Source organism: Diabrotica undecimpunctata, chromosome 5 (assembly GCF_040954645.1).
Source record: "Diabrotica undecimpunctata isolate CICGRU chromosome 5, icDiaUnde3, whole genome shotgun sequence".
Taxonomy (NCBI): domain Eukaryota; kingdom Metazoa; phylum Arthropoda; class Insecta; order Coleoptera; family Chrysomelidae; genus Diabrotica; species Diabrotica undecimpunctata.
In genome coordinates this window covers 45888198-45906327 of record NC_092807.1, presented here as the reverse complement: position 1 = coordinate 45906327, position 18130 = coordinate 45888198, and the positions used below count along the sequence as shown (strand labels likewise).

Below are 18130 nucleotides of genomic sequence, written 5' to 3'. Positions count from 1 at the left end.
GTAGTCATTGACGAAATAGAACAAAGAAACTCGGAATCAACCAACTACCTTGATCCTAATTTTTAAACCTCAAGATGTGCAACGACAAAATCTTAAAAACAAAACAGATACATACCCTGTTTGATGAAGAACGTCACACAATTGGAACAAGATGTCGACTTCCAAAGGCGTCATTTGTGACATAGCCTGGGCTGAATGCATAAATTCCTCCTTGCTGACTTCTTGTGTTCTATGACCGTTGGTGACATTAAGATAAATACGTTTGACCAATTCCATATTATTTAATAAGGAGTTAAATGCAATAAAATATGGAAAACTTACGCGGCTGCCTCCTTGTGATTGTGTCGCTGCCTAAAATTAAACACAAAAAAAGAATATTAAAAATATAAGGTATCCAAAATAAGAGCTGGGTGTTATTTATATGTTGATGTTTTAACCAATGGTACATTGGCGATGGGTATGAAGAGCGTAGCACACTACTTATTTCGCTTGATATGCGCCATTTCATACATACCGCGAGACATTTGTATCTTCCGGGATATCGATCTCGCATTACTCCAAGTGACGATTTATTGTGAGTGAATTTGGATGTTCAAAAATATAGGACCAACTGCCAGAATTGAAAACGATCCAGCTTCAATTAATAGACCAAAAGTAATAGTATAGGCAGCGATATCCGGTAAAGGCATCATCGTTCCACATTTACATGAAGATCAACGTAAAAAACACTCACTGAATACTGAAAGTTAGTGCGAACCCCTAAGGGGCTTTTTAACCCAAGAGTTGCGAAACTTTCAAGGATACTCAAGAATATGCTTGAGGCGAGGCTTCTTTCCTGCACTTAAGTTTTGTACTGGAAATTCAACATGTAAGCCATGTTAGGTTAACATCAACTTTCGTGTAACATGCATTAAGTTGTAACATCATATAAGCTTATGAACATAATAAGCTTTCAACATTAATACATGAAATAATAGCAGTTCTAGCAAACAGCTTTCTGAAGATAACTAAGTACAACAAGAAGCGGTATTTATTTATTTAAAGAACTATTTATTCAAAATTAATCTTTTTATTTAGGTATTTTTATAAAACATAATCAAGTATTGCTTACTTTTCGTATATTGTTACGCCAGCCAGCTTTGCAACGCCTATGCCAATCGAAACTTCGCGATATCCCGAGATGGGTGGCCTGACGCGAGAACTCAACTGCGTTAATGAAGAATGATTTTAGGGAAATTAAATTGTAGTGAGTTGTCGATATAATAAATTTGTACCGTTAAGTAAATAAATGTTATAAATTAATTGTGTTTTTAGGGTTAATGTTAAAAGGTTGTAAAGAAATTAAAATAAGTGTTCTCAACAAGAGAGTCCAGTGCAAGCGCCCAGCGTTCCCTTGCTAGAAAACTGGCGCCAAACGTTTCCTTGCTACTCAATTATTGAGTATGTAACTAGACCAGTTCTAGAACCCTAATCATGCGTAAAAGAATTTCACAATTATCTTAGGACCTTCCCGAAACCGTCCTGGGCCCAAAAGATTTTAGATGTTTTTTATGCAACTATAATGTGCAGCCTAATACCATGGTAGCATAAAACAAAACAAATAAAGCTAAGGATACAAGAGAAAAAGATTTAACAATTTTTCCTTTATCTGTTCAAACGAATGAGAGAAGTAATAGGGAAAATAACAGGGAAAACATTAATAAAAAAAGTATTCGAAGGAACTGTGTTACTCAATTATTGAGCAAGTATCTAGATCAGTTCTAGAATGCTAATCATGTTCGGTAAAAAAAAAATAAAGTTTTCACAATTATCTTAGGACCTTCCCAAAACCGTTCTGGGTCCAAAATATTTTAGATGTTTTTAATGCAACTATAATTTGCAGTCTAATATGATGCTAGAATAAAACAAAACAAATAAAGCTACGGACACAAGAGAAAAAGGTATAATACTTTTTCCTTTATCTGTTCAAACGAATCAGAGAAATAACAGAGAAAATAACAGGAAACACATTAATAAAAGAAATATTCAAAGGAACATTTAGTTCAGAACAATACGGTAACATTATTGCCGATTTCATGTAAAGTGCCATATACCTAGTAGCTACTTGGTTTTTGAAAGAAGGAATGTCGGTAAATTCTAATAAATCGAACACTCATTATTAGGAGTAATATTACTCTCGTAATATTCAACGTCTAGACCAAAAATTAATAGAATTCAGATACGGCAACATCGAAGAAATATACGAGCATATAAAGGCGAGTATAAAACAAGCAGCATTCGAAGCCCTTGGAGAGAAAGAACATATAACAAATAAACAGCACTATTATGAAAGAAATGAACCAACAAAAAGAATAATTGAAAAAAAAAGGAACTATACAGAAAATGGCTGACTACAAACAACGATGAAGTTTACAAAGAATATAGAGAAAAGATAGAGAAGTGAAAAAACAAATAACACAACAAAAAAATGAAGAATGGGAAAGAACCTGCTTAAATATTAAAACATACATAGGAGGTACAAGAACTTCGGAGTCATGGAAAGTACTGAGAGGATTGAAACAAAATTCAAAAGAAAAAAATAAATTGGGAAATATACAGGACAAAGAATGGAAGGACTATTACAAGGAACTGTAAACAGGACAAATACCACAATTCATTGAAAGAAAACAGGCGAAGACGAAGCAGATCCCCACAACAAGAAATAGAAATAACAGATAGGGAAAGGAGAAAGGCCATAAAAGCAATCAAAAATAAGAAAGCACTGGGACCTGGAGGCATCTCACCTGAGCTTATAAAGTAAGGCTCAAAAAAATTACACCGGATGATAAAATGGATATTTCAGAAAGCCATAAATGGAGAACAGCTCTCAAAGGAATGGACGGAGGCATATATGACATCTATATTTAAGAAAGGAGATAGAAAACGATGCGAAAACTACAGAGGAATAAGCGTAATATCATCAATAGTTAGATTATATGAAAAGATAGTGCGAGAAAAAAAAAAAGAGCAAGCGATAATATAAGCATATACCACATATACACACTGGAACAACTGTTGGAAAATAAAACGTCCATTAAAATGGGAACAAGAATCATAGGAGACTTCACCACAACAAAAGGGCTCCTGCAGGGTTGTTGCACATCTCCAATCCTATTCAAAATATACTTAGAGAAATCCTTGACTACATGGAAAAAAAATGAGAAGGTATGGGAGTACCGATACGAAACGAATACCTATATACGTTGAGCTTTGCAGCCGATCAAGTAGTGATTGCACAAGACCAAGAAGACCTCAGTTATATGATGAAGAAACTACAAGAAGAATATATCAAGCATGGCCTAGATGTTAACCTCGCGAAAACAAAGTACCTATCTATAAGTGAAGAAGACATAGAAGATCTACAGATTGACGACAACGTAACAATCAAAGGAAAGGATAAATTCAAATACTTGGGATTTATAATTACGAAAAAGGCAACAACAGAGGAAGAAAGTAAGCAAAGATTAGGACAAACAAGAACAGCAATCCGACAACTTAACTCAGTAGGGTGGGATAGACACCTAACCCAGATTTATAGAACATTAGTGCGAAGTACAGTATAGCCCAAAGTAAACTGAAACATCTCTGTCAAGTAATCCTTAAACAATTAATTAGTAAGGCCTAATTGTTAAACAATATGTTCAGTACAGAGAAGAAAGTGTTTCTGGTGGAGCATTATTTTCGCTCATACGGAATCGGCCGTCGTAATGGTGCAAGTCTGTGATACGTGTGTGATCAATTCACGCAATGGTTTAATAAACATTCTTCAAGTAATGCTGTAATTTTAAAGGTTATTGGAAAGTTAAGAAATACGGGTAATGTATTGCGCCAACCAAAAGGAAACTCGAAGCGTCTCAGGCCAGTTAACAACAACAATAATTATAAACGTGTTTTTGACTGAATCTTGGAAAATCCGAAAGCCAGCCATACGAGGACAGTGTTGCATCTTGGCTTAAAAAGAACTTCCTTTCAAAGAATCCTAAAGGAGCTGGGTGCGTTTTCGTAAGTGATTCAGGTACATCAACAATTACATCCTCGAGATTACCACAGTAGAGTGGAATATTCCGCCAGAATTCTGGCGTTACAGTGTGAAAATCCTGAATTTTTGAAAAATGTATGTTTTTCAGACGAAGCACATTTTCATTTGTCGGGTCATGTAAATCGTCACACAAATCGATTTCTGGGCTTTACCAGACCAGATACAGTTCAAGAAGTTCCTTTATATGTGCCATGTACCAAAGTGAGTGTCTGGTGTGCAGTTTCGGGACAGGGAATCATTGGTCCGTACTTTTATATCGAAGAAAATGGTAGGCAGCTCACACTTAATCAACAGAGGTACATACAAATTTTAACAGGCTTTATCCCTGATCTACGTCCATTCTATTGTGCACTTAATTTGGCATACGGAGACCAATTTTTCCAGCAGGACGAGGCAACTTGTCATACTGCTGTCGCAATTCGTCAATTTCTTCAGGGATATTTTCCAAGCATATTTATTTCACAATTCAATGATTTCCCTTATCCTTCAAATTCTCCAGACCTCACATCTCCAGACGCATACATTTGGGAAATGGCTAAAGTTGCCGTTTATAAACGGGCACCACAAACCATCGATGAATTAAAGGATGTCGTTAGAGCCTTCTTCGCGGACCTGAGACAGCCCTTATTCCATAACATGACGAGAAACTTGGAACATCGGTATGAAGTATGTCTTGAGCGAGGAGGAGTACATTACCTATTGGTCATATATAACGGCTGTCAGATCCAGAATTACGGGTTTGGTAGACCAAGACAATGGGGGCTATGCTATTTCGTTTATGTGAAATAATTACATGGTGTAATTATTCTCCAATTTTAACACTTTTATGTAAAAATTTTCAAATCGGGATGAGATATCATCTAAGTATAACGGGTTGCCTACCTTGATATATAATTTACCTTATATAAACGTAATTTTTAACCTGTATAAAATTACATGCCGTTCTCGCTCTTAGTTAAGTTATGTTATGGTATTTGTTAAACCACTTTTTTGTGTTGGAGTGCCTTGATATTTTAGTGTTTTTTTATATTTATAATTATAATAAAATATTGACTTTATTAAACAAAACAAAAAAAAACAACAAGGAACCAATTGGAGTTGGTTAATGTTGGACTTCTTAAAAAACAACAAAATAGTGATAACTGGCAAAACAATTGCAATTTTTATAGCCCTCCGCCTTCCATCTATTACAGGTCTCAAAGTTTCCACAACTTGCTTAGCATTATTTTTTGGTACCCTGAAATACTTTATGAAAAGCTGGTCGTCTATTTCAAATGGGTTACTGGAGTCTAGTAACTGACGTTGCTTTATATTTAACTAATTTCTTTCTGTCACATCATTCAGTTCATTGAGCAATAACAGATTTACAAAATTCATTTTTTTTAAATATAAACAAACAAATAAAACAAACACAAAGCTAAAAGTTAAGATAATTTGAATTAATTGACATATCTTCAAGATATGACAGAACCGTAAATAATATTTTATGTAATTTTCTGCTGTGACTTGTGGCATTTTAGGCATAGCAACGCAGGACATGACACATTATTCCGTTTTTACACATTATGTTTTGAGAACTGTAATCTGATGTAGGTTTTCTGAATTATACACTTGTATGTAATTATTTACGTAAGCAATCCATCATAGACCCCAATAATAGAGTTGCAAAATAAGGCAAATCGCTCGTGTACAAATTATAGGTGCATTGAGATTTTGTCCCACTGCAGCTTTAGAGATAATACTACATACAAATGAAAAAAGGATAGCTCTAAAAAGACCATTTTGGTTAACACGGTGTCACTATAGAAAACCCGGCGATCTAAGTGGAAATTTTCAAGATTCCGAAGAGTTTATTTAAATGGGGTTAAACCACAATTGATTGTAATGAAAATTACATTTTATAAATGTTATATGAATTTTCGATTTCCACTCAGGAGACCGTTTTAAAAAAAGATTATTTTAAAATAGTGTGATATTTTTATAACCAGATTGTATGGAGGTTATTGTTTTCAAAAACCAGACACATAACCATGATTCTAGTTGACAAATCTGAGGCTGATGTCTGTACCTTCAGGATGATATCGAATTCTGATTGCTTTGTGTGTTTATGTTTTATGTGTTAATGCATTATGTGTTTATGTATTATGTGTTTATGTATTATGTGTTTATGTATTATCTGTTCATGTATTGTGTGTTGAATACATATTATGTGTAATTGTAGATGATGTATGTAATATGTATAATTGGAGTTGATGTGTCTATAGCCTTCTATTCATCTGCTAATGGCTTCTTCTTTCAGTGTTGGCAACCAGAGCTTGCTACATTCTGCTGATGGGTTTGCTACACATTTTTCTTCATTAAGTAAGATAAGAACTGCTTCTTTTATTTTTATCGTTTGCATGTCTGTTTCTTTCAGGACTATTAATGCATCTTTTGATTGTACTATGTGCTCATTAGCCCTGGCATGTTTGTAAATCTATGATTTGTTTAATTCTCTGTTTTTTATGTTTCATGCTCGTTTATCCTGACACTTAGTAGTCTTGCGGTTTCTCCCACATAAAAATTGATGCATTCACAAGGTAGTTTATAGATCCAGTTCTTTGATATCTTTTATATGTTGTTAGTTTTAGTTTTGGACCACATATGTTGGTTATTTTGAATATTGTTATGATTTTGTACTTGTTTCCCACCCTTTTTAATTTTTCTGATTATCCCTTTACATATGGTATTGTTGTCATTTTTGAATCACTTCTTGTAGGCGTCTCTGGATACCTTATGGTGCTTTGTAGTTTCCTTTCCTCAATATTGTTAAATTCCTTGTTTATAAATAACAACGCGTACTTAATCATGTTTTGTTAAAACAAAATCACTATCATATAGTGATTTGATAATTCCCTTTTTGACGTTTATGTTGTGATTCGAGTGGTAATTTAAATATCTGTTGCTGTGGGTTGGTTTTATGTAAACTTTGGTTGTATATTCTGTATGCTCTTTTGTGATGAACACATCCAGAAAAGGAAGGGTGTTGTTCTTTTCTTTTTCCATGGGAATTTTATTGATTCTTCTTTACTGTTGACATCCATCATAAATTCATTCAATGCTTCTGGTCCTCGAGGCCAAATAGAGAACACATCATCTACATAATATATTCACTGTACTGTAGGTTGTTGGTCATGTTTATTCCCAATGTTTTGTTCCAAATCCTCCATGAAAATATCTGCTAATAATGAAGATAAGGATGAGCTTATGGATAATCCAAAATCTTGTTTGTAAAAATCATTATATTGATTTATCATCATTTTGGCTTTACAACCCTGTGTGGGTCCTAGCCTCCCCAAGAATTTTTCTCCAGTCGTCCCTATCCATCGCCTTCCTCCGCCAAGCACGTATTTCCATATTTCTCATATCTTGGTCTATGTTATCTAGGAATCTTGTTCTGGGTCTTCCTCTTCTTCTTTGACCAATAGGTCTATCAAGGAGCGTTTTTCTAGCTGGGTCGGTTTGTTCCATCCGCATTACATGGCCTACCCACCTCAGACGTCCTATCTTTATGTGTTTTACGATATCTGGTTCCTGGTATATCCTATAGAGTTCATATTGATTTATAATATCATTATAATGATTCATAATCATCATATTACAAAGTAACCTTGATATGGGTACTAGCGCAAAAGCAATTGCTGGTAACGAGATTGCTAATAGTACTTATTTTATCTGACGTATACCAAAAAAGGGAAAAGCAACTTTTCTGTGTTGCATACTGAAAATTATTTCAGCGCAAAGGCTAGCAAACCGGTTATTACAACCTTTTGATCGCTATGTCAAACTGAACTCATAGTAATCGCAGGAATTTACTGGACACTTCTCACTCCGATATCATCTCGGTAAATGGGTAAAAATTGTAAGAAATTACAGAGGGAACCGCCAAACATTTTCATTAAAATTCAACAACCATTGAGGTTGTATTGTCTGCCAGAATAATTGTTTACCAACACCATAAATATCTGAAACAGGTATTTTTAGAACCTGGGCAGCTAATAAATCATATTTCCCAAATGAAAAACAATTTTTCATATTACGATAATTGTTTCGTTTTATTAGGTGATTATGTGTATTTTAAAAATACATAAACTTTGTTTATCATTGTGTATGAATCACATTTCGCAAGAGAATTACATTACTGATATTACAAATAACTCACCTCGATTAGATGCGACTGAACTTGTTTGGTTAGTAGATGACTTTTTATACTGGTCATGATTTCTTGGAAGGCCGAGAGAGAAATAAACCCACTGCCATTTGTATCTGCCCTTCTAAAACCTTCGATGGCGTACTCTTCATGGAAGTCGTGAAGAAACTGCGAAAATTCGTTGTAGGAAACTACGCGGCTCTTGTCTTTACCAAAATACAGCTGGATAAACGGTGAATCCATGTTGAAAGGAATCTTCTTGTGCAGTTCAGTTTTCTTCATTACCTCAACGAATTCACCTAAGATAAAAAACAATGATTGTAATAATTCTTATAAGTTGCAAATTTTATGGTTAGCTAATAAACAAAATAAAGGACATTAATACACGCTTTAACCCTTTAGCGACGGGACGTCTTCGATAGCATCAATAAGCGTTCTGATAAATGTAATTGCTTTAATATCCCAATAACGTTCATGGAAGTAAAAGATATAATGAATATGTCTTTATTTATGTCAGCTCCTGGTTGTATACATTATGGCAAAATATTTTATATTTGGACCTATCCTAATCTATAGCCTATATCCTAAACTGTAATTTAGATAAATAATATGGACATCTTAAATTGTTATTATGAATGTGTTATTTATGAATACAATAAACATTTTTGGCTTAAAGTACATTTTATATGCCTCTCTTCTCATTCCAATTGCTATTTTGTTCTAAGTCAGTCTTCTTCTTTTTATGTAGACATGACTCTGTCTGTTTTTCAATGTGCTTCCAGTAAATTGTAGTTTCATCGTTTTCGTGGTCTTCTTACTGATCGTCTTCCTATTGGGGAACCGTATATGATCGTTCCATTCTACTCTTCTATTTTTTACCTAGCCCTTGATGTTCTCCACCTTGTCGTATATGGCTACTTCTAGCTCTGTCCCATAGTGTTTTGCCATCAATTTTTCTAAGTGTTTTCATCTCTGCTATTTCTAACTTCCTTTTTGTCCTCTCTGTGTCAGGTCGTGTTTCTGCCGCGTATGTCATTATTGGTCTGATGACTGTTTTGTAAATTCTGCATATTTTTATGTCTCCATATTGTTTCATTCAGGCAACCTGCGGCTCTGTTTGCTCTATGCACTTGATCTTCCACTTCTGGTTCGAGCTTTCCGTAGCTAGGTAATGTGATGCCTAGACATTTAAACTGCACCACTTGTTCTATTTTATCTGAACTTCCAGCTCCAATTTACATCTTAGTAAATTTGCTGTTATATCCATGCATTTTGTCTTTTTTGGGGAAATTAACATGTTAAATTTTCTGGCGGTAATATTAAATTGGTGCAACATACGTTCTAAATCATCTTAACTTTGAGAGAGTAGTATTGCGTCGTCTGCATAGCAGTTTATTTTAAGTTGTTTTTCTCCCATTTGGTATGGGAGAAAAGTGGTATTCTCCCTTTTTTAGTTCTTACTTTTTTTATTATTTCATCCATAATCAGGTTGAATAATAGAGGACTCAGGGAATCTCCCTGTCTTATCCTATTGCCAGCTTAAATAGGGTCGGTTAGTTCTTCTTCCACTTTTACTTTTATTGTGTTGTTTTGGTAAATATTTTCGATCGTTTTGATTATTCCGGAGGAAGTCAGTCGTGAGTTATTATTACATCATAATACTCGTATTACAAAGTAATTAGTATACAATGGACGTACCATCAACTAGTTGCAATTCTCTCGCGTCAAAACGTCCGCGCTTTGAAGATTTAGACAGTGATGAGGAAGAATACTTGAGTGACAGAAAGTATTGATTATAGTGATACAAGCAGTGGCAATGATAAAGAAACAGTTGGAGGCAGTTTTACTTAGGGAAATGTGAACAATTTTGTATCTACAACATACAATTTTAATAATGTAAGATCACGCATATCGCTTTCGAAGGTGATTACTTTCTGAAGTTTTTTATCAAGATTTTATGCATCTTATTGAAAATGAAACAAATAGTTACTACAACGGTTGTGTGTATAATGCAAGTTCAATTTATCAATTAAATACATTGACACAGCCATAAGTAAATTATAAACTTTCTTTGCTTTAGCAAGGAGGGAAGGAATACTGATCAAAAGATGAAATGGTAAAAACCTAATTTTTTGCAAAATATATGACCGAAGATAGATTCATACAATTGCTTAGATACTTACACTTTGTCAACAATGCAAATCCAGTACAAAATGACAAAATATAAAAAATTAGATTTGTGTTTTAGCTATTTTGTATGGTAGCTAGTTCTTTTTTAATTATGGGATCAATTGGATGTGTCTTGTAAATGTTAATGGTTTTGATTGAACTCCAATTAATAAATAAATAGCAATAAATATATATTCTTAATATCATCAATAGGAAGATTATATGGGAAGATACTGCGAGAAAAGATAGAGCAAGCGATAAAAGGCAAAATCGGGGAGGATCAGGCAGGCTTCAGGGCAGGAAGATCATGCATAGACCACATATACACACTTCAACAACTGTTGGAAAAGAAAAAAGCAAAAAATAGAGATATACATTTGGCATTTGTGGACTTGAGAAAGGCGTATGACTGTACCAAGATCAGAACTATGGGAGGCAATGTACAAATTAGAAATACAGACGGAACTCATAGAAGCTACAAAAGCTCTGTATAAAGAAAATAAAGTATCCATTAAAATGGGAACAAGAATCATAGGAGACTTCACCACAACAAAAGGGCTCCTGCAGGGTTGTTCCACATCTCCAACCCTATTCAAAGTATACTTAGAGAAAGCCTTGACTACATGGAAAAGAAAATGCGAAGGCATGGGAGTACCGGTACGGAACGAATACCTATATACGTTAAGCTTTGCAGACGATCAAGTAGTCATTGCACAAGACCAAGACGACCTCAGCTACATGATGAAGAAACTACAAGAAGAATATACCAAGGCTAGCCTAGATATTAACCTCGCGAAAACAGAGTACCTATCTACAAGTGAAGAAGACATAGAAGATCTACAGATTGATGACAACGTAACAATCAAAGGAAAGGATAAATTCAAATACTTGGGGTTTATAATCACGAAAAAGGCAACAACAGAGGAAGAAATTACACAAAGATTAGGACAAACAAAAACAGCAATCCGACAAATTAACTCAGAGTGGTGGGATAGACACCTAAATATGAAGACAAAAACACAGATTTATAAAACATTAGTGCGAAGTATTATGACATATGGGGCTGAAAATTGGATCATAAACAAGAAAAACAGCAGTAAGATAGTAGCAACAGAGATGGAATGCCTGCGAAGATGCTGCAGAGTAACAAGAATGGATAGGAGAAGTAATGACGAAATAAAGCAAAGAACATCAATAGAAACAGACATACTAACATATATAGAACAAAAAAGACTAAAGTGGTATGGACATGTAAGAAGAACTAGCGACAGCAGATGGATAAAGAGGATAACCGAATGGAGCCCCATAAGAAGGAGGAAAAGAGGACGACCCCGAAAATCCTGGAGGAACGAAGTATACGACGCCATGAGTAAGAGAGGTTTAAACGATAGAGAATGGGACAACAGAGAGAGATGGAAACGGTTGAGCGAGGGAAGGCAGTGAATACTGTAGAATCCCTGAGTATATATATATAAATATATATTCAAAGGCTAAAATGATTAAATTTTATAACGTACCTCACACAACATCAACGTCGTCGGGAGGAACAAAAGAAACGCTGTTAGTTGAAGTAAATGTGTTACAGGCACGACTATTGACAACATGAGCGAGTAAGAGTGAGGAAGCGCAGGGGTGGTGGTGACTGGGATAGGAGGTGCAACGCGTATGCGAGGGATACATCGAGTTAGAATCTATGGAGAGGGCATCACGTGACTAAAAACGACCTCACTTCGGCCATATTGTTAAGATTGTTTTGACACTTTTGACAGATCGGATATGTTTGTTTACGTTTGTTGTTTTTCGAATATTTTTAGTTTTATAATACTTTTATAGAAACTGTAATAATATATTGTGATAGTGCATAATAATGGTTTCTTGTTCTCAACGTAGTTGCAGTAGCAGAAGTAATGTTAATAACAAATCTTCAGGAATAACGTTCTACAGGTTAGTATACAAATATGTAAACAAAGTAATGGCCCGTACTTCAGAGAATAAATTAATAGTATTTGACTGTATTAATTTTTCTTTATGTATAATATATCGTGTTTTTAATGTTTACCGGGGGATAAATAAATTATAGTTTATTAAAAATGTATTGCACTTTTTTAGATTATGATTAAATCTTCTGACTAACTAGTCATATTTTTATAGTAGTTTTAATATTATTGAGTCCGGCCGTGATCCCACCGCCATATTGGTATCATCGTTAGCCACGCCCACCTACGACGTTTTTAATACACACGTTAATCTGCTCATAGCTTCTCCATAGATTCTAACTCGATGGAGGGATATTATGAACATCGGTGTAACATCGCGAGTGGGCTTTGACTACGTCGTCACAGAATAATAAACAATCAGAATACCCACTCTGCTTGAAAAAATAAGTACGCGCATCTTGTTCGCGCAGACGGAATCAGCCATGTTTTAGTCGGAACCAGTGCTGTTCAGTGACATTTTATCTTGTGCGCATAGAAAAATTAATCAGGTTTAATTTATTTACGGCAACTATAGACATAATATGCACTATTTTATTCGTACTTTTAGTTAAAGAATAGATTAAATTATTTCAAATGTACTAAATTATTATTCTCTAAAAATTTAAATTACAGTTCTGTCGTAGCTCGTCACAAATTTCTCAATTCGAGTCTATGTTTTCGTTTAAAATATGGCGATCGCGTGCTGACAAACTTCAAAGGCGACATCTGAGAGTGAGCATTCTGATTGTTATTTATTCTGTGACGTCGTGGTCAAAACGGATTGGTATCTGTCTTTTTGTTAATAGTTTCTTTTTCTTGAAAATTTTGAATAATAATTTAAGCAACCTATATTCATTATTGTTAACTTTGGATAAACACGAATCTACTAATACAGACAATTCATCATCAACAATATAAGTTTCATTATATATGAGATATACAACACCTCTCCTACTTCTTCTAAAATAAGTCTTTATACCTTTTCTGTTTCAAGAAGTTCAGCGTCTATCAGGTATACTATTACCTTTACATTGTTATCATTAAGATCTAACGTTCTATCGATTTAAGTTGGCAGTAACGAATTCACAACCAATTCATTTGTTTCTGATAAGAATGTTTATAACCTAAATTTTATATTATGACATGTTCTGTAATTATTTTAACATAATTTTATTTAAGTGTTCATGTATATGTGTTTTAAAGTGTTTTAAATATGTATTTGTTAAAGAACGTTTTTTTTAAAACAATTTTGGATAGTTTTCGCCATCATTTGTAGGGGTCAAATGAGTTGCTCATTTCATTTAATAAACATCACGACAACTAACCTCAATTAGTGTAAGATGCAAAATAATTATTTTCTGTATTTTGTACTAATTTTGTTTATTGTAGCACCCTGATGATGCAAATAAAGATTTGCGAAAGCTTGGTTTACTAAAAAGAGTACTTCTTTGTCCTATCTTCCGCTGCACACCCAAATATTTGAGTTTTGTATTCTATTTGATCAGCGTTGATGACAAGCGTTTATCGCTTTTTCACTATATATATATATATATATATATATATATATATATATATATATATATATATTGCATATATTGCCGCTGTTGTAGGAACCGCATGAACAACTCACTTTCTACCTTCGGATATTCGGGGGGTTTGATGGTTTTTCTCTTCCCTGGACCGCTTTCCGTTTCGCTGACGAACTTTTCGATCTTTTCTTTTCGCCTTTCTTTAATCTTCTTAATGTCCGTAATGGTAGATTTGCCAATACCGAACTGTTTTGAAATGAAACTGTAGCTAGTTCCTTGCTGTATCAACTTGAGAATTTTGGTCTTTTGTTCGATGGAGTCAAATTCACGTGTTTACGTGGAGCCATCGTAATACGAAAGCATTAAGAGAACTAAATAATATGTAGGTGGGCAAGGAAAGTAAAAACCGATGTTCGTCATGTTGATTCATGTCGATTCAATCGTGGGGGAGGCAGGGGGTCGCGCGAGCCCGTTTTCGGACTACGGCGTCGTTCAGACGACCTTGGGTTCGGATTAACGCGACCGTACTGTATATATATATATATATATATATATATATATATATACATATATAGACGGATTTAATTCGAGTCTCTTACCATTCTCTTACACGTGTTTCTAGGTCTACCCATGATTAGAGAGACTTGTAAGAAGACTGCAATTAAATCAAAACGCCCCGGCTAGTATGACAATTATAGACAAAATAATTACCAGATTATGATGTTAGCGACCTCTATGTCTAGGGGCCTCTTATGAATTTATTATTTAAATAAAACTTATGAAATAAAACAAAAACTTATTTCTATAAGTGTTTTTGATTAATCACTGCGGTGCGGCGTTGGTCGTGTGGTACAGCTTTTACTTATGCGGGTCGCACTGTAGTAACTTACGGGCCGCTGGTTGCCGACCGCTGATATATACGAGTAGAAAGGGATACAATATTAACTTTTACAAAAGTTTATAGATCGAAAGAAGTTTTCATCTTCGCATGTAAAATATTACATAACAATTAGGCGCGGTTTATGTAATACTATAATGAATATTTTATCAACATTGCTCTAGCTATTATAGCTATCATGATAACTTCCGGGTTCATAATATTCCCCCACATCCCTTTTAATTCGAATCCGTCATCTTTTTATCTGTACTGATGTATTTTGGCTGCACTAATCTCTGAGCGTAGAGGCAGACGCACCGCGTAAAACTAAAGGATGGAATTTAAAAAAAGAATCTTTCAATCGAATATAAGGAAATATTAATAAGATCTAGTAAAGAATAAATGGTCAATATAATTTATGTAAGGGAGTGAAAAACTTGCAGAGAAAGATTATAATCTTATATCTACTACGAGTAAAATTAAAATAAAGCGTTTACCACGAATATAACATATGATAAATAATATAATGGGATACTTACTGAAACTAACCATGCCATTTCCATTAGTATCGAATAATTGAAAAGCTGTTTTATACAGAGCATCCGGGAAACAGAGGAGTCCCTCGAATGCTTGAAATTCTGAATAAGAAATGAGTCCATCTTTGCTGGTATCAACGATTGCTGCCAACAATTTTACTGTATCCTTGTTGTAGTTTTGGTCGTCCAAAAGTTTTAAATATTTTATAACGAAATCTTCGGCGGTCATAAACTTCTCGCCATTTTTGTCCACAGTGGCATATCTGTTGAATATTTCGTGTAAACTAAATTCATTTGCTCTTCGTAAAAATCCACCGCCCTAAAAAAGAAAGAAATATATGATTGCGTGTAAATCACAAAAAATATTTGTTTCGGATTATTAATGAGTCACATTTTCTGTTGTCTCAGTGTATATTACTATTTAATAAGATTGACGTTTTCAAAGAAAACAATGCTTTTATCAGTTACCTTGTTTTGAATTATAACTATCATAGTACAACGATTAAATGAGCTGATAGTGTTTTAATATGGTAAACAATAAATTTAAAGTAATATGTGTTTTTCCAGGTCATAAAAAAATATGATTCAGGTAGTTAAAAATAAAATTACATAATGGGTTATCATTTTTTTAAGACAAAGAAGTAGTATTACATAATACATAGATTTAAAAGCATTGATCTGGCTTGAGAATTTTATTTTCACTATTGTCACTTTATTGACAGCAGTTCTAAATAATGATATAGTCGAGTTTCCGTACCACTGTCTTAGATTTTTTACCCATGATGTTCTTCTTCTACCAAGACCACGTTTACCTTGGATCTTTCCCTTAATGATCATATTTATGTAAAAGTTCATATTTTTCAAGGTGTCTCATAATGTGACCGAAGTATTCCAGCTTGCGACTCTTTATTGTAGTAACCAGTTGTGTTGTTTGCTTCAGGCTTCTAAGGACCTCCTTATTTCTAACTCTGTAGAACCAGCTTATTCTTAGTACTAGTCGTTTGTATATCCACATATCAAAAGCTTTTAAGCGTTTAACTCTTTCCTAATTTAGGTAATCCTATCCACTAAGATAATATACTAAAAATTGTATAAATCAGCATATTTGCTAATTTAAGCAATTTCTGGTAGACATAAATAAATCAGTAGCTATCGGTTTAAACGTATTGTGTTACTTTGAAAATTATTAGTCATGGCGGCGTCAACTAGTCGTAAACGAGGTAAGTAAAAAATCGTTTTATTTATAGCAGTTTTCACAAACTAATAATATATATATATATATATATATATATATATATATATATATATATATATATATATATATATATATATATCAACATACGCAGTAACGACAATCGCCTTATAAACAATGTGTTCTGGGAAAGGCCAGAGGGAAGGTCTGTAGGGCGGCCTAAGAAAAGGTGGAAAGATGAAGTCAAAGAAGATCTAGAGAAAATGGGAGTGCGACAAAGGGGAATTACTGGCACAGGACCAACAAACATGGAAGGCAATAGTAAACGCGGCAAAGACTCACGAAGAGTAGTAGCGCCATTGATGATGATGATTTCATTTTTATTGTACATTGTAATGTGCATTAGGTTTTAGTTCTAATATTATTTCAGGTTTTAATCCAGAAGATCCACTGGATCGTGAGGTGTTATTGGCGCTATTAGACGATGACCAATTAGAACTTGAAAGTGAAAATATGTTGCAGTATTTGGAGAATCATTCAGATATTGAATCTAATTCTAGTGATGAAGAAATAAAAACAAAGACAGGACACGATGTCGCAGGAAATCAGATTGGAACGGTAAGAATTGTGAATATTTTTTTTTGTGTATTAAATATATAACTATTTTTTTTTAGGAAATGATAAATGATTTTTCTCAAAATGGAAAAAATAAAAAATCAAAAAAACAAAAAACTTAGATGAAGTGGCAGAAAAGAAAATATGTACCCAGAAAAATAAAACCAAGTAAGACTCGTAGTATACAACACAATACATCTTCATGTTGTGACTGGCTGTATGGCACTTGCCTATGCCATTAAAACAAAACAAAAAAAACACAATACATCAAAAGAGGAGAAGTCTCCTGTGAATTATTTTTTACAGTACTTTTCACTATCATTTTTTGAAAAAGTTGCTGAAATGACCAATACAAACTGGCGAAACATTTAGACCAACCAATAAAAATTAAATTACCACTTTGACTCCACATCATTATCGGTTGTATAAGCTTTCCTCCAATTAGAATGTATTGTGATAGTATTTATAATATTGGTTTGTTTTTAAACAATATGAGTAGAGATATATTCTTCTTGTTACGAAAAAATATCCATATAGTAAACAATTTAGAAAAACCAGCCAATTCAAATGATAAATTATTTAAAGTTAGACCGTTTTTTGATGCACTCCGCAACAGATGTCTTGATCTGCATAAAAGATAAATATTTCAGTGTTGATGAACAGATAGCACCATTTACTGGAAGACTAAATTCAAACAATACGTGAAGAATAAGCCATGCCCATGGGGTATTAAAATTTTTGCTATGTGCGGAGCCAAAGGAATGCTTTACGATTTCCTAATTTATCAAGGATCGACGACTGAAATACCAACAGATTTGATGAACAAATTTGTAAACAAAACAGAGGATATAATGAAGAAGTGGTTAATGCAGAAGGATCAGTAGTGTTGGTAAGATGGCAAGACAATAAATCAGTCGTTATTGAATCTAATTATATGGGAAAAGGCACTGAGGACACATTGAAGAGATG

General features: G+C 33.9%; 1 protein-coding gene across 4 annotated transcripts in view; it reads right to left on the bottom strand.

Annotated features, from left to right (window-relative positions):
* Positions 1–18130, bottom strand: part of aralar1 (calcium-binding mitochondrial carrier protein aralar1) — a 90810-nt gene that overhangs the window by 23067 nt on the left and 49613 nt on the right. For all 4 annotated transcript variants that reach the window (XM_072531909.1, XM_072531906.1, XM_072531907.1 and 1 more), the window contains exons 2-4: positions 15358–15673; positions 8280–8566; positions 116–351 (exon numbers count right to left, since the gene is read on the bottom strand). In XM_072531909.1, coding sequence (XP_072388010.1) covers positions 116–351; positions 8280–8566; positions 15358–15583 — 749 coding nt within the window. In that variant the 5' untranslated portion in view covers positions 15584–15673. The remainder of the gene's footprint in view (positions 1–115; positions 352–8279; positions 8567–15357; positions 15674–18130) is intronic.